The sequence below is a fragment of the Xenopus laevis genome, chromosome 3S, assembly GCF_017654675.1.
Source record: "Xenopus laevis strain J_2021 chromosome 3S, Xenopus_laevis_v10.1, whole genome shotgun sequence".
In the NCBI taxonomy this organism is placed as follows: domain Eukaryota; kingdom Metazoa; phylum Chordata; class Amphibia; order Anura; family Pipidae; genus Xenopus; species Xenopus laevis.
The window spans coordinates 3,619,019-3,642,450 of NC_054376.1; the positions used below are offsets into that span (position 1 = coordinate 3,619,019).

General features: G+C 43.2%; 1 protein-coding gene across 1 annotated transcript in view; it reads left to right on the forward strand.

Moving 5' to 3' along the window:
* tmem178b.S (transmembrane protein 178B S homeolog) overlaps positions 1-23,432 on the forward strand; it is a 95,288-nt gene that overhangs the window by 31,493 nt on the left and 40,363 nt on the right. The window contains exon 3 of the mRNA XM_018254782.2: positions 17,415-17,528. Within this exon, the coding sequence (XP_018110271.2) occupies positions 17,415-17,528 (114 nt within the window). The remainder of the gene's footprint in view (positions 1-17,414; positions 17,529-23,432) is intronic.

Consider the following 23,432-nt stretch of genomic DNA (forward strand, 5'->3'; position numbering starts at 1 on the left):
AAATAATGCCCTTGGCAAGGCACCGTACTCAAGGTGCCCTCTGTGTAATTTGATATATAATTGCTCTTCCGAGAACTTAAACAATATCAATATTCTAGTTTTCGAGATATTGTCAGTTTTTACATTGCTAATATAATGAATTGTAATCAACGGTACCACCTGGTGTTCAGTTAGGCCGACCAGCAGCAGTTGGCAGAAACTTACGTTGGTGAGCAGAGGGAAGTTTCTGATGATGTTCTTAGAATGAACCAGAAAACTGTCAGATCGCCCATCTCTGCTGGAAAAAAAGGGCACGGAGAACTCAAAAGTTCAATGACTATAAAATGTGAGGGATCATTCAGTTTATCTTGGGGTGCAAGTGCTAGAGTATTTTGGGGCACAATTGCTCACTTAACACATCCAACCCAGGGTAAGCTGTGCTCTGCTCCTTGCCTGGTGGGCATCAGCGTTGAACAACACTCTCCCTAGCCACAACGCCACTGCGCCCCCCCACGCATACCCTCTTCTTCTCACGACTGCAACAGGGGAGCCAGGTAGTGGGTTTGGGCTGAACAGTCCAAACCTGGGGGTCATGTTGGGACAGGTGCTTGCCTTGCTCATCCTGAATCTTAAGCCCAGCACTGGCTAAAGGTGGCCATACACTATAAGATCCTTTGGCAAGGTCACCAAATGAGGGAATCTTTCTCCTAATATGCCCAACAAAGGTAGGGTAATAATGGGCTAATCAACAGGGTTGAGGTCCTCATCAACTAGCTGATGCAGGCCTCAATCGCGGGGAAAATCAAACCTGCCTGATTGATATCTGGCTGATTTTTGGCCAGATATCAGTCAAGAAGACCTCATACATGAGCAGATACCTTAAAGCAGTGATCCCAAACCAGTAGCTTGTAAGCAACATTTTGCTCTCCAACCCCATGGATGTTGCTCCCAGTGGCCTCAAAGCAGGTGATTATTTTTGAATTCCAGGCTTGGAGGCTTGATGTTCTTCTGCTTAGAATCACAATTATAAACCTTTCTCACATCTTTCCTAAGCAGAAGAACATTAGAGCAGCCTCTTTCTTTCTCCTGACAACTTCCTTGACTACTTGCTGGTCAGACTGGTCAGAAACTGACCAGCAGGTGGCGCTGTTGGAACACAATTCATTCATATTAACAGCACATGTATCCCTTAATATCTTGGAATAAAAAGAAAATAAATAATTAATATAAATGACAAAATAGCTTAGAATAACACCCTCATCAATTCCACATTCACTTATTTTAAAGGTTTACTTATCCTTTAAGAGTAGGGTTTTTCATTCAGCAAAAGGTGATTTTGGGGCTTACATCCGCTTTAAAGCATTTCCCATGTACAGTAGGAGCTGTAGAACTGACTGTCTGGAACTGGGAACAGTTGGCAGACTTATGGCAGCACCATTGGGGCAAGCTGATGGGCACCTTCAATGGAGTTGGCCCGGGACCAAATGGTGTTTCTAAGCGAGCGAGGGAGAGGCGGTTCTGCTGTTCTGTGATTAAGTATCTCGAATTACTATTCCGGACCCAGGCGCTGGTTTTGCATGGAAGGAGCCTGAATAATTTGCTCAGATGATCGGTTAAACTCCAACCCGTATTCTTTTGCCTCGGGCTTCAATGTGACCCCTGCACGGAATCGTTACAGCGCCAGAAAGTGGCGGAACAAAAAAGGAACTCGGTAATGAATCCTGACGCGCGGCTCATTTATCAAACTCTCATTGTTCCGGTGAAAAAAAAACAGCATTTTGGTCCGAAAATCCACAGTCCGAAGGAGCAAAAAGGAATTAGAGATGAAGTCATTTTTCTTCCAGCGAACAACATGGCAACTGGGATGGAGGGGGGGTTATAAAAATTAGAATTGAGGTGACTACGACTTAGCAGCAGAATTAATTTCTCATCGAAAGGCAAATTTTATACCTTAAAACTCATCATCAGAAGTATTTCAAAGCAGGGATATTATCATTAGAAACCAGGTATATTTACCCTTTAAAGTAGGATTTTAAAGGGGAACTACAACTATTATCTTAACCTATTGAAAAAAAATTGTGTTCTAAGCAACCTCCCAATATCGACTCATTCGTTCTTACTGGTTTTATATAGTTTGGCATTGCTGTTGTCTGTCCCTTTCTCGGTTCTGCACTGTTGGTTCTGACAAACGAATGCAATTGCGCAAGTGTTGCATACCAGCTCCAGTTACATTAAACATTTTCAGCGTGCGTCTCTTCCAGTACTAGGAATATACGGTAATTGACGTAATTGACGCAAGTCTGACGCAACCTCTTATGGATCAGTTGCCTTGACAACAAGGTTGAACTTGATAGACGTGAGTCTTTTTTCAACCTCATTTACTCAGTTACACTGATAGGGCCCCGGAGTGAAAGGGACTTCTATACATTAGCCTCTATCAGCGCTAGCTGAGCGTAGATGCCCCGGCGAAAATCAGCCAAGCTGCTGTCATTTAGAATAAAGCGACCGTGTGCAAAGTGTGCCCGGGGCTTGACGGCAACTGTCAGCTTCACAGTATCGCTTTCAACTCCAGTTGCTCATCTGCCTGAAACAACAAATCAGCTCCAACGGGTCGACAAAACCGTGTCCTGATCCCAAGAGTCACTTCCGATCAGGGAGCATTGCCCCCTCACTCCTGACACATGAGACGTTACACTACAGGCTTTGGAATCAACGGCAGTTGCGGGAGGTTCTGATGCCTGACTGTTTAAAGGATAAGCAAACCTTTAAAATACTGTAAGTGAATGTAAAATTGATGAGAGTGCTATTCTAAGCACATGTGTCATGTACATTCATTATTTATTTTCTTTTTATTCCAAGATATTAAGAGATACATGTGCTGTTAATATGAATGAATTTTGTTCCAACAGCGCCACCGTCTGACCAGCAAGTAGTCAAGGAAGTTGTTAGGAGAAAGAAAGAGGCTGCTCTGATGTTCTTCTGCTTAGAAAAGATTTGAGAAAGGTTTCTAATTGTTTTCCTAAGCAGAAGAAGATCAGAGCAGCTTCTTTCTTTCTCCCGACAACTTCCTTGACTACTTGGTGGTCAGACTGGTCAGAAACTGCTTAGTAAAACAATTAGAAACCTTTCTCAAATCTTTCCTAAGCAGAAGAACATCAGCCTCTTTCTTTCTCCTGACAACTTCCTTGACTACTTGGTGGTCAGACTGGTCAGAAACTGACCAGCAGGTGGCGCTGTTGGAACAAAATTCATTCATATTAACAGCACATGTATCCCTTAATATCTTGGGATAAAAAGAAAATAAATAATGAATGTAAATGACAAAAGTGCTTAGAATAGTCCTCTCATCTACATTCACTTATTTTAAAGGTTTACTTATTCTTTAAAGCCGTAGTGCCTGATAAAGGACCACCCTCCCTTGCCTGTTGCCCACCTGACACTGGCTGTCCTTTGTGTTAAGTGATTGGCTGCCACTCTTATAACCTTTGTATCTATAGTAACAGCCGGCTACATTGGGTATGGGTTCTGATGAGGATGTTCAGTAGGTGAATCAGAATGGGAGCCTAAATATAAATGTGGGTGCAGTGGGTGCTTAGGTCTCGTGAAAATGGGTTGTGATGAGGAGCAGACCCCTAGACTGCTCAAGAACCCCAATGACTTCTCAGGCTTAGACATCATCATTTACAGGAAGTGGGTCTGGCCCATAAAGGCCAGGACCCACCGGGATTTTTCCTGGTATCCCATCGGCCCAGTCCGACCCTGAATCACATTATAATTTTTTTGTATCCTGCTGGGACTCAAACACATAGGGGGTTATTATTATTTATTAAAGTCCGAAAGCCAAAAACCCCAAAAAATGGTTTTTTTACAGTAAAATACAAATCTTTATTGAAAAAAAAAACTCTGGATTTTTTATACCCCGAGGATGAAAAAAGTCAGAATCTGAAAATCCGGCATCTCAGAACTGCCGAGGTTGCACATCTAGAAAGTCAATGGGAGAAATCCCGAAGATATCTTCATCTGCGCTGGGTTTCAAACGATAACTCGAAGATTTCGTGGTTTTTGGGTGGAAATCCTAAAATTTCATACGATTCTTTTTCTGTTTTATTTCCCGCGCAGAAAATTTTCGGGGAAAAATGTTTTAATAAATGAGGGGGAAAACCCATGCGGATTTGGTCAGATTTTTCTGAAAATAATGAGATAAATTCAGACTCCCTGGGGGTCATTTATCAACACTGGGCAAATTTGCCCATGGGCAGTAACCCATGGCAACCAATCAAATTGCTGCATTCATTGTTCTACTTGCAGCTGGCTTTAAAAAGCTAATCACTGATTGGTTGCTATAGGTAACTGCACATGGGCAAATTTGCCCAGTGTTGATAAATGAGCCTCAGGGTGTATAATCTGCCCTCTATATGGAAATGGTTGAATAGCATTGAGTTTGTGTATTGACCAACACCAAACCCCCAAACTTCAACAAGCCCCTTCTTTTACATGTCCAGCCTATTTATCTGTTGTTGAATTACAACTCCCAACAACCCTGGATAACGTTGTAGATCCCTAGCTCATTCATAGACATGAAGTGGAATGTTGGGATCCGCCCAAAAAGATCATTAAGGCCCAATCAGAAGGCTTCATCCTGCCATGACAGAATTATATGCGTGCGGGGAACCTCCAGGATTCATCGATTCTCGGCTCTTACTTGTAAATACGTCTCTGGCTTTCTTGGAAGGTGTTCAGATCTCTGATTTCAGGCCTCCCGGTCTCTGCCTATTTGAGAGAAATGAAAAGGATGTGGCTGGTAGTCACGAACCACTAATAGCCCGGCCATTTAGCTCGGTTCCAGAAAGGGCCACTAAATCGTCTTTATTTTCTGTATGATGGATGGGGAAGAGGAGTCTGTTGCCCAATCCAGTGTCTCTCCCAGACAAGTGGCACTTCCAGCAATCATTAAAGGGGAAGTATTCCCAGTACACTTGCATAATATATCACTTCCTCTTTGCTTTTATCAGTTGCAAGCTGCTTATTTGTAGCTCTGGATACTTTTGAAAGCAAACTCTGAAGGTCAGTTAGGGGGAGATTTGGGGTGAGTGCTTATTTGTGCCCTGGGTACCCCTGGAACTATAGCAGGGTGACTGTTACCCCAATGTTTCTATATATCTGTAACCTTGTTATGAGCTAAGGGGGCCCAACCTGAAGGCCAGTTAGGGGGAGATTTGGGGTGAGTGTTTATTTGTACCCTGGGTACCCCTGGAACTATAGCAGGGTGACACCCCAATGTTTCTATATATCTGTAACCTTGTTATGAGCTAAGGGGGCCCAGTCTGAAGGTCAGTTAGGGGGAGATTTGGGGTGAGTGCTTATTTGTACCCTGGGTACCCCTGGAACTATAGCAGGGTGTTACCCCAATGTTTCTATATATCTGTAACCTTGTTATGAGCTAAGGGGGCCCAACCTGAAGGCCAGTTAGGGATGTGCAAAGAACAAGAATTAAAATCTTGCAGCTCTACATCTGCTGCGAAACTTTAACACCCTGCCCCCTGTTATCACTTTTTGCTGTTTAGTTCCCAACAATTAATAGACCAGATATTCAAGGAAATAAAGAGAAACAGGAATAGGAAGTCTGTGTGCCTTTAAATGTACTACATCCTATAGGTTGAATGGAGATGTGATAATATTTGTTTTAATGTCCCCATATGAAAACCTTTTGTTTGTCCCCTCGGCAATGAGGTAAATCTGCCTTTGTTTATAACAATGAATTGTGCTGAGAGCAGACAATATGTTTGGAAATTCCCCCAGGAATGGGCTTCTGGGGAGAAGTGGTACCTGTATCTCTAGTCAAATACAAGAGTCCTCTGCACTCAACCCATTATCAATATATTTAAGACAGCGACATTTTGTGCATACTGCTACTAAAAAATGCCTTACCCTTTAAACAAAACAGGGATTGTTTGTCCATATATTGCAATATATTTAAGCTGGCCAACTACGTCAAAGTCATCCCATATCTGGCCAGTCCTATGCTCAATTTTATCTGATTCATTAAGAATTCTATTGCTACATTATACATTTTACAAAGGGACTAGGTATTGGACAAACAATCCCTGTTTTGTTTAAAGGGTAAGGCATTTTTTAGTAGCAGTATGCACAAAATGTCGCTGTCTTAAATATATTGATAATGGGTTGAGTGCAGAGGACTCTTGTATTTGACTATATGTATTTTGTGGTCACACCCTCATTGCACCCCCGCCTAATGGTTTTAAAAAATAGTGGTGAGCACAACTTTCCCTTGCCTGTATCTCTAGGCCACGGCTCTCCTATATAAACTCTGACAAATAGACTCCAGTGTTGTGGCTACAGGAGCTGTCCAGGTGCTGAAACTACTCTTAATATATTATTAATCTTTCAGCTGCAGCGAGTCCCTAAATAAGGAGCCGTGTCACACTGACAACTCACAAAGTAGCAGCGCCAGGCTCATTAGTATCCGGAGGCAACAAGTATTATACAAATCACCACTGTTCCTCCGGGACTGGATTTATGAAATAGCAGGTGCAATATCATAGAAGTTGGTTTGAACATTCTGTACTATAGTAAAGTACTGTTCAGACTTGGTTACATTATTATTATTGCTTTTTATAACCAGTGCAGCACATTTTAAATATCAGCTGAGCATAACAGCCGGGGGATTGTTGCCTATAGCAGCAATGGGGTTATAGTCTCTAGGAAGGGAGTGTGAGTGTGGGATAGCAGGTATAGTAGGGAGAGATGGTGCCTATAGTAACAGTGGATAATAGTCTCTGGGAAGGGAGTGTGACTGTGGGATAGCAGGTATAGTAGGGAGAGATGTGTCTATAGTAACAGTGGATAATAGTCTCTGGGAAGGAAGTGTGACTGTGGGATAGCAGGTATAGTAGGGAGAGATGGTGTCTATAGTAACAGTGGGATAATAGTCTCTGGGAAGGGAGTGTGACTGTGGGATAGCAGGTATAGTAGGGAGAGATGTGTCTATAGTAACAGTGGATAATAGTCTCTGGGAAGGAAGTGTGACTGTGGGATAGCAGGTATAGTAGGGAGAGATGGTGCCTATAGTAACAGTGGATAATAGTCTCTGGGAAGGGAGTGTGACTGTGGGATAGCAGGTATAGTAGGGAGAGATGGTGTCTATAGTAACAGTGGGATAATAGTCTCTGGGAAGGGAGTGTGACTGTGGGATAGCAGGTATAGTAGGGAGAGATGGTGTCTATAGTAACAGTGGGTAATAGTCTCTGGGAAGGGAGTGTGAGTGTGGGATAGCAGGTATAGTAGGGAGAGATGTGTCTATAGTAACAGTGGATAATAGTCTCTGGGAAGGGAGTGTGACTGTGGGATAGCAGGTATAGTAGGGAGAGATGGTGCCTATAGTAACAGTGGGTAATAGTCTCTGGGAAGGGAGTGTGAGTGTGGGATAGCAGGTATAGTAGGGAGAGATGTGTCTATAGTAACAGTGGGATAATAGTCTCTGGGAAGGGAGTGTGACTGTGGGATAGCAGGTATAGTAGGGAGAGATGGTGCCTATAGTAACAGTGGATAATAGTCTCTGGGAAGGGAGTGTGACTGTGGGATAGCAGGTATAGTAGGGAGAGATGGTGCCTATAGTAACAGTGGATAATAGTCTCTGGGAAGGGAGTGTGACTGTGGGGTAGCAGGTATAGTAGGGAGAGATGTGTCTATAGTAACAGTGGGATAATAGTCTCTGGGAAGGGAGTGTGACTGTGGGATAGCAGGTATAGTAGGGAGAGATGGTGCCTATAGTAACAGTGGATAATAGTCTCTGGGAAGGGAGTGTGACTGTGGGATAGCAGGTATAGTAGGGAGAGATGGTGCCTATAGTAACAGTGGATAATAGTCTCTGGGAAGGGAGTGTGACTGTGGGATAGCAGGTATAGTAGGGAGAGATGGTGCCTATAGTAACAGTGGATAATAGTCTCTGGGAAGGGAGTGTGACTGTAGGATAGCAGGTATAGTAGGGAGAGATGGTCCCTATAGTAACAGTGGATAATAGTCTCTGGGAAGGGAGTGTGACTGTGGGATAGCAGGTATAGTAGGGAGAGATGTGTCTATAGTAACAGTGGATAATAGTCTCTGGGAAGAGAGTGTGACTGTGGGATAGCAGGTATAGTAGGGAGAGATGGTGCCTATAGTAACAGTGGATAATAGTCTCTGGGAAGGGAGTGTGACTGTGGGATAGCAGGTATAGTAGGGAGAGATGTGTCTATAGTAACAGTGGATAATAGTCTCTAGGAAGGGAGTGTGACTGTGGGATAGCAGGTATAGTAGGGAGAGATGGTGCCTATAGTAACAGTGGATAATAGTCTCTGGGAAGGGAGTGTGACTGTGGGATAGCAGGTATAGTAGGGAGAGATGTGTCTATAGTAACAGTGGATAATAGTCTCTAGGAAGGGAGTGTGACTGTGGGATAGCAGGTATAGTAGGGAGAAATGGTGCCTATAGTAACAGTTTTAGTAAGTTAGTGTATAGTAGCATTTTGCTAAGTTAGCGTTGTCTGAGCAAAGTTTCGCCTGGCAAAGTGTTGGCGAATTTTCGTCGGTTAGTAAATCTGCCCCTTCTTGTCTTACAAAGCACAAAGTCAACACTGATACCCTAAAGACTGAAGGAATCCCAGAAATACATTTGTTCTTTTTTAATATCCCCCTTCCCTGTAAAAAAAAAACGAAAAAGTCCATTCTCCATCCTGGAGGCAGACAAATAAATGTAATGTGTACAAAGCTTTGAAGGAACATCAGTCATCAGATTTCTCAGATCTAGAAGACAAATAGACGTTTCCCACTTTCTGGGAGAAATCAGACTTGAGAGACCAAAATAAAGCATCAGTCTGATCAGAACGTGTCTCATTGAGAAGCAGTGGAATGTGCTAAGGACGACTCTCACCCACATTAAGGCTAAGGCCACACTAGGCGATAGCGCCGCGATTTGATTCGCCGCGACTTTTCGCCGCGACTTTTAAGCCGCAATCGCTGGGGAAACTTTTGCGCTGGCGTCTATGGGGAATCGCGAAAAATCGCCAGCGTAAAAACACACGCGGCGATCTTTTCTCTACTGTCGCTCGAAATTGCCTCGCTAGGCGATTTCGAGCGACAATAGAAAAAAGATCGCCGCGTGTGTTTTTACGCTGGCGATTCCCCATAGACGCCAGCGCAAAAGTTTCCCCAGCGATTGCGGCTTAAAAGTCGCGGCGAAAAGTCGCCGCGAGTCAAATCGCGGCGCTATCGCCTAGTGTGGCCTTAGCCTAAAGACTTACTAAATAATTATTCGATATTGATACTTTCCCTAAGTGCGACAGAGACCCCCCGAGCTCCTCAGATCTTGACCTACATCTCTACTGGGGTCGATGTTGATGACCAAGTTGGAATAAGATGAAGCCACAGACTCAAACCCTTCCCTGAATCTCTCGTTTGATCCCCGGAGACGTTGCAGTAAAGCAGTCGAGCGAGACAGCTGCTGTCTATTGCCAAATATCCTTCCTCCACTGTTTGTTCTCTTCCCTCAAGGCACCTCTCGTTGTGCTGATATTTCTGCACTGATTACACAGCAACGCTTGACCTGCTTCAGTTAACTCTACGCCTGCTGCTTTCTTCTGGCAAGTACAGCCTGGTGCAATAAATGTAATGATGCCTTCCAACAGGGACTCAGCAGATGCCCACCCCAATGTCTTTAGGGGTTCATTGTCCAACGCAACATTAATTCTGTACATATGGCCGACGTTGAATATAGGGCTTGATGGGCTCACGTATGGAGCTGAAGATTTGGCAAAACCGCAAGAGCATGTGGGACTGGAGTATAAAATTGATGAGAGTGTTGTTCTAAGCCCTTTTGTCATTTACATTCATTATTTATTTTCTTTTGATTCCAAGATATTAAGGGATACATGTGCTGTTAATATGAATGAATTTTGTTCCAACAGCGCCACCTGCTGGTCAGTTTCTGACCAGTCTGACCACCAAGTAGTCAAGGAAGTTGTCAGGAGAAAGAAAGAGGCTGCTCTGATGTTCTTCTGCTTAGGAAACATTTAAGAAAGGTTTCAATGTAAACTGTTCTATTGATACATTTAGTTGATCCATTTCTTATCTTTGTCCCTGCTGAGCAGAATCCCTGAGTTTCATTACAGGCAGCTGTTAGACTTGATACAATAGTTGTTAATACTCTAGAGATGCTGCTGAGAAATGGATCAACTGAGGTGCAGATCAGTGGAGTAACTAGATGCTACTGGGCCCCACAGCAAATTAATTTTAGGGCCCCCAACATTTCCAAAGGTTGCCCTGTTTTACCAATATATATTGACATTTCTCATTAATTAGGGCCTCATAGGCCCCCTTTACCTCCTGGGCCCCCCTGCAGCTGCAGGGTCTGCTTCCTCTGTAGTTACGCCCCTGGTGCAGATTTATCAAAGGGTTGAATTTTAAATTTAAAAAACATCAAAATTCAAATTCAAAAAGATCAACTGAAATGAAATCAAAGGGTTTTTTTTTGGCCGAATAGGCCCGTTTTCGATCGAATTCGAATCGTACGAATCGACGCAATAGTGCAATCGAATCTTAAGATTCTACGTTTTTCCCACAAAAAATCTTCGATTTTTCAAAGTTGAAAATTGACTCCAAATAGGTTCTAGGAGGTCCCCCATAGGCTAAAACAGCAATTCAGCAGGTTTTAGATGGCCAATGATAAATGAATAAATGAATGATAGTACATGATAATTTCGAAATTGGAATTGTCATATTTTTTTCAAATTCTAATCGCATTTGGACTGTTCCGTAGTCGAAGTACACAAAAATTAGCTCAAAATTCAAATTTTTTTAATTCTAATTTTACCTTCGACCTTTGATAAATCTGCCCCTAAATGTTGCAAAATTGTTACAGTTTAGAGTCTGCCCCTGAATTACTTAACGTGTTTATTCAATTTTTTTTTTAAAAAAAAAAATACTGTAAAAAAAAAAATTCTGGGGAACAATCTGAAAAAAGTGTTTGGAAGGTGAACAACCCCTGTAATGAAATTAAACCAGCTTCATGTCTTTATTAGACTACTGCCAGTAAAAAGTAAAATAATAATCAAAGTTTTTATTCCCCTTCATTGGAGAGTAAATCCACTAGTTACCGGGCAGATTTCAAAACAGGAAAACGCACACTGCATCCTTATTGGCTGACTTGTATGAATGACAAATTAAAGGAAGGAAGATGTGAGAAGCTATTCGTTATAAGGGCAACAAACACTTACAGATGTGATAATTATATTTTATAAAGTCACAAGAGAGTCTGGGCAGCTTGATAGATAGTAAGCCGACAATAAAGGCATTTCTTAGCTCAGTGGGCACTAAAAGCATCATGGAGGGTAAATACCATACAATTTAATAGTGAATATTAATATTCCTGGCAATGGTTTTCTTTGTGCTTTGAGGGAGGAAGAAAAAAAAAAGTACCGTAAAATATTCGAAATCCTGGCCCTGTCCATCACCGACACCCACAAGCTGCCGTCATAATGGGAACCAGGAGACCCATCTCTGAGCTCGTTAAATATGATTTTAATATGCGCCTTTTATGGAAAATTGTAGGCAATTATACTCGAGAGAACAAACAACAGGCTCTAAAAAGGTTTGAAGGAGGAAAGGGAGGGGATCAAACAGAAATAATTGGATTTCATGTCTTGAAAATGGGCCAGACAAGTGATTGGGGGGATATTCATGTCGAGGGGTGCCATGCAAAGCGAGCGGCTGCAATAGGAGAATATATTTTGTACAGGTATGGGACCTGTTTTCCAGAATGCTCGGGACCCGGGGGTTTTCCGGATAACAGATCTTTCCATAATTTCATACCTTAAGTCTACTAAAAAAAAATCATATAAACATGAAATAAAGCCAATAGGCTGGTTTTGCTTCCAATAAGGATTAATTATATCTTAGTTGGGATCAAGTACAAGCTACGGTTTTATTATTACACAGGAAAAAAAAATCTGGATTATTTGGATAAAATGGCGTCTACGACAGACAGTTCTGAGCTTTCTGGACAACGGGTTTCCGGATAACGGATCCTGCAGCAGCAAATGGACAGATTCTGGTATTTGGCTCAGGATTAGCTTTTATGCAGGATTCATTAAAGGGCACAAATATTATCTCCAACCAAAGGTACAGACTAATAGAGACCACACTCTGGTTGGGGTAACGGTAGTAACGGTCAGTTTCTGACCAGTCTGACCAGCAAGTAGTCAAGGAAGTTGTCAGGAGAAAGAAAGAGGCTGATGTTCTTCTGCTTAGGAAAGATGTGAGAAAGGTTTCTAATTGTTTTCCTAAGCAGAAGAACATCAGCCTCTTTCTTTCTCCTGACAACTTCCTTGACTACTTGGTGGTCAGACTGGTCAGAAACTGACCAGCAGGTGGCGCTGTTGTAACAAAATTCATTCATATTAACAGCACATGTATCCCTTAATATCTTGGAATAAAAAGAAAATAAATAATGAATGTAAATGACAAAAGTGCTTAGAATAACACTCACGTCAATTTTACATTCACTTTTTTAAAAGTTTACTTACCCTTTAAGCCCCTTAAAGAAATAGGGAATGACCATGAAATAGGCCAAATGGTGAGAAGCAGGAGGGCCACTGACACGTGGGACCCCCTGGGAGTTTTCCTGGTAACCATTAGCATAACTCAAAGCAAATTAATGTCCTGTTTTAACAATATATGTTGAAATTGCTCTTTATTTGGGACTCATGGGGCCCCCTATACCTTCTGGGGCCCCTGCAACCGCTGGGTCTGCTTCCTTCTATATTTCCTGTCATTGTATTTGTGTTTATTGTTTACACTGTCAGCTTATTAACAGACACGGGATCCCAATGTAAATATTTCATTTACGTTAAAAGAGAATCCCCCCACAACAAACAGGAAAGTGTCGAAACATTTTCATAAATATAAATGTATTTATTCAGATCTGCAGCGAGAAGAGATTTAGCAGGTGGTGCAGATTTATTTCCATGTGTCTCTCTGTGTTACCCCAATGTTTCTATATATCTGTAACCTTGATATGAGCTAAGTGGGCGCAGTCTGAAGGTCAGTTAGGGGGAGATTTGGGGTGAGTGTTTATTTGTACCCTGGGTACCCCTGGAACTATAGCAGGGTGACTGTTACCCCAATGTTTCTATATATCTGTAACCTTGTTATGAGCTAAGGGGGCCCAGCCTGAAGGTCAGTTAGGGGGAGATTTGGGGTGAGTGCTTATTTGTACCCTGGGTACCCCTGGAATTATAGCAGGGTGACTGTTACCCCAATGTTTCTATACATCTGTAACCTTGTTATGAGCTAAGGGGGCCCAGTCTGAAGGTCAGTTAGGAGGAGATTTGGGGTGAGTGATTATTTGTACCCTGGGTACCCCTGGAACTATAGCAGGGTGACTGTTACCCCAATGTTTCTATATATCTGTAACCTTGTTATGAGCTAAGGGGGCCCAGTCTGAAGGTCAGTTAGGAGGAGATTTGGGGTGAGTGATTATTTGTACCCTGGGTACCCCTGGAACTATAGCAGGGTGACACCCCAATGTTTCTATATATCTGTAACCTTGTTATGAGCTAAGGGGGCCCAGTCTGAAGGTCAGTCAGGGGGAGATTTGGGGTGAGAGCTTATTTGTACCCTGGGTACCCCTGGAACTATAGCAGGGTGACTGTTACCCCAATGTTTCTATATATCTGTAACCTTGTTATGAGCTAAGGGGGCCCAGTCTGAAGGTCAGTTAGGAGGAGATTTGAGGTGAGTGCTTATTTGTACCCTGGGTACCCCTGGAACTATAGCAGGGTGACACCCCAATGTTTCTATATATCTGTAACCTTGATATGAGCTAAGTGGGCGCAGTCTGAAGGTCAGTTAGGGGGAGATTTGGGGTGAGTGTTTATTTGTACCCTGGGTACCCCTGGAACTATAGCAGGGTGACTGTTACCCCAATGTTTCTATATATCTGTAACCTTGTTATGAGCTAAGGGGGCCCAGCCTGAAGGTCAGTTAGGGGAGATTTGGGGTGAGTGCTTATTTGTACCCTGGGTACCCCTGGAATTATAGCAGGGTGACTGTTACCCCAATGTTTCTATACATCTGTAACCTTGTTATGAGCTAAGGGGGCCCAGTCTGAAGGTCAGTTAGGAGGAGATTTGGGGTGAGTGATTATTTGTACCCTGGGTACCCCTGGAACTATAGCAGGGTGACTGTTACCCCAATGTTTCTATATATCTGTAACCTTGTTATGAGCTAAGGGGGCCCAGTCTGAAGGTCAGTTAGGAGGAGATTTGGGGTGAGTGATTATTTGTACCCTGGGTACCCCTGGAACTATAGCAGGGTGACACCCCAATGTTTCTATATATCTGTAACCTTGTTATGAGCTAAGGGGGCCCAGTCTGAAGGTCAGTCAGGGGGAGATTTGGGGTGAGAGCTTATTTGTACCCTGGGTACCCCTGGAACTATAGCAGGGTGACTGTTACCCCAATGTTTCTATATATCTGTAACCTTGTTATGAGCTAAGGGGGCCCAGTCTGAAGGTCAGTTAGGAGGAGATTTGAGGTGAGTGCTTATTTGTACCCTGGGTACCCCTGGAACTATAGCAGGGTGACACCCCAATGTTTCTATATATCTGTAACCTTGTTATGAGCTAAGGGGGCCCAGTCTGAAGGTCAGTTAGGAGGAGATTTGGGGTGAGTGATTATTTGTACCCTGGGTACCCCTGGAACTATAGCAGGGTGACTGTTACCCCAATGTTTCTATATATCTGTAACCTTGTTATGAGCTAAGGGGGCCCAGTCTGAAGGTCAGTTAGGAGGAGATTTGGGGTGAGTGATTATTTGTACCCTGGGTACCCCTGGAACTATAGCAGGGTGACACCCCAATGTTTCTATATATCTGTAACCTTGTTATGAGCTAAGGGGGCCCAGTCTGAAGGTCAGTTAGGAGGAGATTTGGGGTGAGTGCTTATTTGTACCCTGGGTACCCCTGGAACTATAGCAGGGTGACACCCCAATGTTTCTATATATCTGTAACCTTGATATGAGCTAAGTGGGCCCAGTCTGAAGGTCAGTTAGTGGGAGATTTGGGGTGAGTGCTTATTTGTACCCTGGGTACCCCTGGAATTATAGCAGGGTGACTGTTACCCCAATGTTTCTATACATCTGTAACCTTGTTATGAGCTAAGGGGGCCCAGTCTGAAGGTCAGTTAGGAGGAGATTTGGGGTGAGTGATTATTTGTACCCTGGGTACCCCTGGAACTATAGCAGGGTGACACCCCAATGTTTCTATATATCTGTAACCTTGTTATGAGCTAAGGGGGCCCAGTCTGAAGGTCAGTTAGGGGGAGATTTGGGGTGAGTGCTTATTTGTACCCTGGGTACCCCTGGAACTATAGCAGGGTGACTGTTACCCCAATGTTTCTATATATCTGTAACCTTGTTATGAGCTAAGGGGGCCCAGTCTGAAGGTCAGTTAGGAGGAGATTTGGGGTGAGTGATTATTTGTACCCTGGGTACCCCTGGAACTATAGCAGGGTGACACCCCAATGTTTCTATATATCTGTAACCTTGTTATGAGCTAAGGGGGCCCAGTCTGAAGGTCAGTTAGGAGGAGATTTGGGGTGAGTGCTTATTTGTACCCTGGGTACCCCTGGAACTATAGCAGGGTGACACCCCAATGTTTCTATATATCTGTAACCTTGATATGAGCTAAGTGGGCCCAGTCTGAAGGTCAGTTAGTGGGAGATTTGGGGTGAGTGCTTATTTGTACCCTGGGTACCCCTGGAATTATAGCAGGGTGACTGTTACCCCAATGTTTCTATACATCTGTAACCTTGTTATGAGCTAAGGGGGCCCAGTCTGAAGGTCAGTTAGGGGGAGATTTGGGGTGAGTGATTATTTGTACCCTGGGTACCCCTGGAACTATAGCAGGGTGACACCCCAATGTTTCTATATATCTGTAACCTTGTTATGAGCTAAGGGGGCCCAGTCTGAAGGTCAGTTAGGAGGAGATTTGGGGTGAGTGATTATTTGTACCCTGGGTACCCCTGGAACTATAGCAGGGTGACACCCCAATGTTTCTATATATCTGTAACCTTGTTATGAGCTAAGGGGGCCCAGTTTGAAGGTCAGTTAGGGGGAGATTTGGGGTGAGTGTTTATTTGTACCCTGGGTACCCCTGGAACTATAGCAGGTAACACCCCAATGTTTCTATATATCTGTAACCTTATTTGTACCCTGGGTACCCCTGGAACTATAGCAGGGTGACACCCCAATGTTTCTATATATCTGTAACCTTGTTATGAGCTAAGGGGGCCCAGTCTGAAGGTCAGTTAGGGGGAGATTTGGGGTGAGTGCTTATTTGTACCCTGGGTACCCCTGGAACTATAGCAGGGTGACTGTTACCCCAATGTTTCTATATATCTGTAACCTTGTTATGAGCTAAGGGGGCCCAGTCTGAAGGTCAGTTAGGAGGAGATTTGGGGTGAGTGATTATTTGTACCCTGGGTACCCCTGGAACTATAGCAGGGTGACACCCCAATGTTTCTATATATCTGTAACCTTGTTATGAGCTAAGGGGGCCCAGTCTGAAGGTCAGTTAGGAGGAGATTTGGGGTGAGTGATTATTTGTACCCTGGGTACCCCTGGAACTATAGCAGGGTGACACCCCAATGTTTCTATATATCTGTAACCTTGTTATGAGCTAAGGGGGCCCAGTTTGAAGGTCAGTTAGGGGGAGATTTGGGGTGAGTGTTTATTTGTACCCTGGGTACCCCTGGAACTATAGCAGGTAACACCCCAATGTTTCTATATATCTGTAACCTTATTTGTACCCTGGGTACCCCTGGAACTATAGCAGGGTGACACCCCAATGTTTCTATATATCTGTAACCTTGTTATGAGCTAAGGGGGCCCAGTCTGAAGGTCAGTTAGGGGGAGATTTGGGGTGAGTGCTTATTTGTACCCTGGGTACCCCTGGAACTATAGCAGGGTGACTGTTACCCCAATGTTTCTATATATCTGTAACCTTGTTATGAGCTAAGGGGGCCTGGTCTGAAGGTCAGTTAGGGGGAGATTTGGGGTGAGTACAGTACTTGAAAGTTGTATTGTATACTGTGAATGAAGAAGAATGAAGGAGAGAAGCAATTAAGTACAGTATTTATATGACAATACTCATGCTGTTATATTATTACACATCAGCAGAGCATCGTTACTTAGTGGAGGAATGGAATATACACAATCTCACTTTACTGATATGTTTTATACTGAACATTATATATGAATTGGAGTAACATTTGGATATAAAATGAATTGCCACTCGCTTAAATACGTAGGGAAGTTACTGGTGGAAGTTGTTTATAAACACATAAAGAACATTTCAATGATTTCCTCTCTTGTTATATTTCAGGGGAGATCGAGCGATGTTCGTACATCAAGTATCATTACTCCTCAGCCACGATCCCCAAAAACCTCACGTACAACATCACCAAGACCATCCGGCAAGATGAATGGCACGCTCTGCGTAAGTCACCGTCAGAATGATTTAATAAACAGAATTTTCCTATATATCCCCCCCCAATATTATAAACTTACCGGAGCCCACTGTTTTAAAGGAAAACTAAAGCCTCTGTCCCCTTCCAAGACCATTTTCTCTCACTCCTCAATTATACCGCTGGGGGCAACTGCCCCTATCTCTGTACAACTTGGTCTGGCTCTGGGGCTTAGGGTTCTCAGTAGGCTTTAGTTGCCCTTTAATTCAGAAAAAAAACAATGTTTTTGTTCTTCCTTAAAGGTGTGGTTCACCGTTAAGTTATGTTAAATGTAAATGTTATAAAATGGACACTTGTAAGCAACTTTTCAATCGGTCTTAATTATTTGTTTTCTATAATTTATGAATAATTTGTCTTCTTCTTCTGACTCTTTCCAGCTTTCAAATGGGGATCACTGACCCCATATTAAAAACAAATGCTCTGTAAGGCTAAAAATGTATTGTTATTGTTACTTTTTATTACTGATCCTTCTATTCAGGCCTCTCCTATTTATATTCCAGTCTCGTTTTCAACGCAGTGCATGGTTGCTAGGGGAATTAGGACCCTAACAATCAGATGTCTGTTCCTGCTGAATTGTGCTTAGTACAGGGAATACCTATGTACCATAGTTTTATGGGATCTCTCTGTACAGACTATGAGCAAATTTAGGGGCTGTTCCTGCTGAATTGTGCTTAGTACAGGGAATACCTATGTGCCATAGATTTATGGGATCTCTCTGTACAGACTATGAGCAAACTTAGGGACTGTTCCTGCTGAATTGTGCTTAGTACAGGGAATACCTATGCTGCCATAGTTTTATGGGATCTCTCTGTACAGACTATGAGCAAACTTAGGGGCTGTTCCTGCTGAATTGTGCTTAGTACAGGGAATACCTATGCTGCCATAGTTTTATGGGATCTCTCTGTACAGACTATGAGCAAACTTAGGGGACTGTTCCTGCTGAATTGTGCTTAGTACAGGGAATACCTATGCTGCCATAGTTTTATGGGATCTCTCTGTACAAACTATGAGCAAACTTAGGGGACTGTTCCTGCTGAATTGTGCTTAGTACAGGGAATACCTATGCTGCCATAGTTTTATGGGATCTCTCTGTACAAACTATGAGCAAACTTAGGGGCTGTCAGTGATGAACCTCATATTCTGCTAGAAATACCTGTTGCCCAATTAGATAATAATGGGGTCCGCATAAAGTGAATTGATATCCTCCAAAGCTTCCAGAAATTGAAACATTTCACAGATATATATTGAAATTGCTTATGAATTATGACATCACTGGGGGTCTCTTTCCTCTGTCCCCGACCCCTGTGATACAATTGGCAGTTGCAGTTTTAGATGGGATGTGATCAAGTCTTATTGTAGTGACTTATATCTGATCCCAGACATGCCGCTAAGATCACTGCTGGATTCTGAGCCCAGACAGGGGATTCAATTTAAACATTTGCGTTCGTTTAATCTCGAGCAAAGTACGAAACCCACAAATATCTCTCGGGCCATTTAGTTAATTAAATAACAAATCGTTTGGCTTTAAAGGCGAGTATATTTCTTGTTTTTTTCCTCTGGCAGATACAAACTGCTCTAATCCACCCGACTAATCACATAAAGTAAAATTAATAAACCGCCGAGTCGCATCCCTCCAGGTCCACAACCTCGTCTCACGCAAAGCGGATTTAAAGGCAGTAATTCAAAAGTAATTAACTGTTCCCCCTCCCCCTTCTCCATAATAGGAAACGGGACAGATATTTCCATTCATTTCGGGAGTTTGGGGGGGGGTTTTTTTCCTATTTAAAGTAAAGTGAGATAAAAACCCCAAACAATAAACTGTTTTATCTCCCGTATTAAAGGGACATTATCAATGCGGATTTATAATCCTGTTTACTTGTTAAATGCGTCCGAAAATCTTTTCCTTTTCTGTTTCTTTTAAATGAAATACAGGTATGGGACCTATTATCCAGAATGCTTTCTGGATAACAGATCTTTCCGTAAATTGGCTCTTTGTGCCTTAAGTCTACTAGAAAATCATATAAACATGAAATAAACCCAATAGGCTGGTTTTGCTTCCAATAAGGATTAATTATATCTTAGTTGGGATCAAGTACAAGCGAATGTTTTATTATTACACAGAAAAAGGAAATCATTTTTAAAAATTTGGATTATTTGATTAAAATGGAGTCTATGGGAGGATAACAGGTTTCCAGACAATTAATCCCATACCTGTAATAGTGACTTTTGTCTCCATCTTTCTCCGCTATCAATATCTTGTTCTGTTGTCTCCATCTTGCTCAGAGGTCTCCATTGTGCCATACAGGGATATGGGAGATAGCTCATAGTACAAGTTGATCCAGGGACTGGTCCCATTGCATTTTGGAGTCAGGAAGGAATTTTTTCCCCCTCTGAGGCAAATTGGAGAGACTTCTGAAGAGATGTTTTTGTCTTCCTCTGTGTCAACTGACAGTTAGGCAGGTTATATATAGACTTAAAAGGTTGGACTTGATGGACGTGTGTCTTTTCTGTACCTAACTTACTGTGTACTAAGTTATGTTATGTCCTACTGTCTCCATCTTGTCCTTCAGTGTCCGTCTTGCCCTACTTTCTCCATCTTGCTCTTCAGTCTCCATCTTGCCCTACTGTCTCCATCTTGCCCTACTGTCTCTATCTTTATATTCGGTCTACATTTTGTCCTACTGTCTTCATCTTGTCCTACTGTCTCCATTTTGTCCTACTTTCTCTATCTTGTTCTACTGTCTCCATATTGTCCTACGTCTCCATCTTGTCCCACTGTCTCCATCTTGCCCTACTGTCTCCATCACGCTTTACTGTCTCCATCCTGTCTTACTGTCTCCATCTTGCTCTATGGTCACCATCTTGTCCTGTTGTCTCCATCTTGTCCTACTGTCTTCATCTTGTCCTATTGTCACCATCTTGCTCTACATTATCTAGCTTGTCCTACTGTCTCTATCTTTCTTTGCTGTCTACATCTTGCCTTGTCTCCATCATTCTCTGCTGCCACCATCTATCCCTACCATTGCCATTTTATTGTGCTGTTGCTATTTTGTTGTACTGTCTCCATCTTTCCCTAGTGTCTTGCTCTACTCTTGCTATCTCAACATGCTATCATCATCTTCCTCACCTGCTGCCATTTTTGTTCTTGTGGTGCCACCTACTCACCATTTTGCTCTAGTGCCACAATCGTATCCTACTCTCACCATCTTGTCCTGCTGTCACATTCACACCCAGTACTGTTGGAGACCAATGAGCAGAAATAAGGCAGTAGAGCAAGATGGTATCAGTACAGCAGGATAATTTTTATCTATGTCTCTAAACCTTCTTGCCTTCAGTTCTTGTTGAAGTATAACTCTCAGCTGCTGAGCATTGTAGTGCAATAACACCTCTCCAGCACTGGCTAGAAGAGACATGCAAAAAGCCTGAATATTAAATAAAGAGCTACAAGTGGAACTACAAGTTTCAGAATCCTCAGCACTGCCTGGGAGTTACAGCCTCTCTAAAGTGAGACACAACGGAGCAGTCCCAGGGGTAGCAGCTTCCAGACATCTGTTCTTTCTTCTGCGTGTCTCATTTAATTTCTTTCTCCTGGGAATGATCTTATTGTGATTGTCAGTTCCTGGGGTAATAGAGATAACAGCAGGACTGTGTATGGAGGGACAAGGCCATCTCTTATCCATGAGCTCCTACTGGAAAAGCTTCATATTCCTTCCCCTTGTGGCTGTGAGAGGGGGATTTCTCTTTAAACTCCAGCTTTGGGGATCTAAGATACTGGCCCATTACTTTTAGCTTCTAATCCATTGCTCCAGTTCTCTTGAATATACAGAACTGTAGAATATACAGAATTGCAGAATATACAGAACTGAGGAATATACAGAACTGTAGAATATACAGAACTGAGGAATATACAGAACTGTAGAATATACGGCCATAGCCCTGGCACTCAGCGTGGGGTTAATACGACCTGCTTGAATCCTACCAAGTGAAGTGCCAATTAGAGTTTAGTCCTGAACACTTATCTTGTTTATTCTCCAATGTCACAAGTGTCTAACACCACGGGCAATGCGCTTATTAAAGAGGGAAAAATAAAAGTACTTTTCCTTCTTTCTTCCTAAGCCTTTAATCCATTTACTGGGGCCACTCGTGCCAATGGGTTTTTTTATTCAGACAGATATTATAATTAAAAAAGATTTCCCAGAGCCTCCGATCAATGTCCTTGTGTGCGTCTGGCTCAGGACTGTAAGTGCCGCTAAATCTTCCCATTTGTAATGAGAGAGAAATGAGCCTGGAAGGATACACAGTCCCAGTACAGTAGGTATGTGGGTAGGTAGTTTGTGTGCAGGTGGGGGAGGGGAGGGATACACAGTCCCAGTACAGTAGGTACAGTAGGTATGTGGGTAGGTAGTTTGTGTACAGGTGGGAGAGGGGAGGGATACACAGTCCCAGTACAGTAGGTATGTGGGTAGGTAGTTTGTGTGCAGGTGGGGGAGGGGAGGGATACACAGTCCCAGTACAGTAGGTACAGTAGGTATGTGGGTAGGTAGTTTGTGTGCAGGTGGGGGAGGGGAGGGATACACAGTCCCAGTACAGTTGGTACAGTAGGTATGTGGGTAGGTAGTGTGTGTACAGGTGGGAGAGGGGAGGGATACACAGTCCCAGTACAGTAGGTACAGTAGGTATGTGGGTAGGTAGTTTGTGTGCAGGTGGGAGAGGGGAGGGATACACAGTCCCAGTACAGTAGGTACAGTAGGTATGTGGGTAGGTAGTTTGTGTACAGGTGGGAGAGGGGAGGGATACACAGTCCCAGTACAGTAGGTACAGTAGGTATGTGGGTAGGTAGTTTGTGTGCAGGTGGGGGAGGGGAGGGATACACAGTCCCAGTACAGTAGGTACAGTAGGTATGTGGGTAGGTAGTTTGTGTGCAGGTGGGAGAGCAATCTTCATACTATATTAACATTAGTAATTACAGTACTAATACAGTTATTAGTTTGCTATAGACCAGTGATCCCCAACCAGTAGCTTGTGAGTAACATGTTGCTCCCCAACCCCTTGGATGTTGTTCCCAGTGGCCTCAAAGCAGGAGCTTATATTTGAATTCCAGGCCTGGAGGCAAGTTTTGTTTGTATAAAAACCAGGTAAATTGCCAAACAGAGTCTCAATGTAGGTTGGGGTGCAAGTCGGGGCACATATTTATTAATAGTAGTCAGGTCACACCCCAGCGTTTCATACCAACATCCTCCCAGGCACATGGAGTTCCATTGTATCGGCCTATGAAACCAAATCTCCCACTTGAAAGCTCCGCCCCCCCCCAGAGTAGAGACTGCGCACTCCCCGTGGGCCTTTATTGGCCGTCCCAGGCTTTTATGTGGAGGCTGGAGGGGGGCGAGGAAAGGAAATCGATGGCAGATATCACATGTGAGAGGAGAGTCTGTGAATAATTCAGCTCCACCTCAGTAATTCTACTCCATCTCATTAATATCGTATTGGGGACCTTATCACAGAGTTGCCCCTGGGGTATTTAGCTTGTAACCAGCAATAGCTCCACCTTATGCTCCAAACTTAACTTTCAACCAGCTCCCTGTTCCTCTCTGGGCGGGCGAAACGCGTGGGGCTCAGGGAATCCGGCTCCATTCCTGAAACTCGTAACCAGAGGCAACTGTCTGCTCCGTTTTCCTGAGACGGGCATAAAGCACCCCGCGCTGGCCACCTTTTCTATTGGGCGGAGAAAGTATAATGAAAGGGTTACTGTAACTGTATTGCTGCTTTTCTTTATTAACCCCTTCTCACAATAAATGAAGTCAAATTCCATTTACTTAATCGGTTTAACTCATTCATCTCATAATTAGGGATGCGCTGAATCCACTATTTTGGATTCA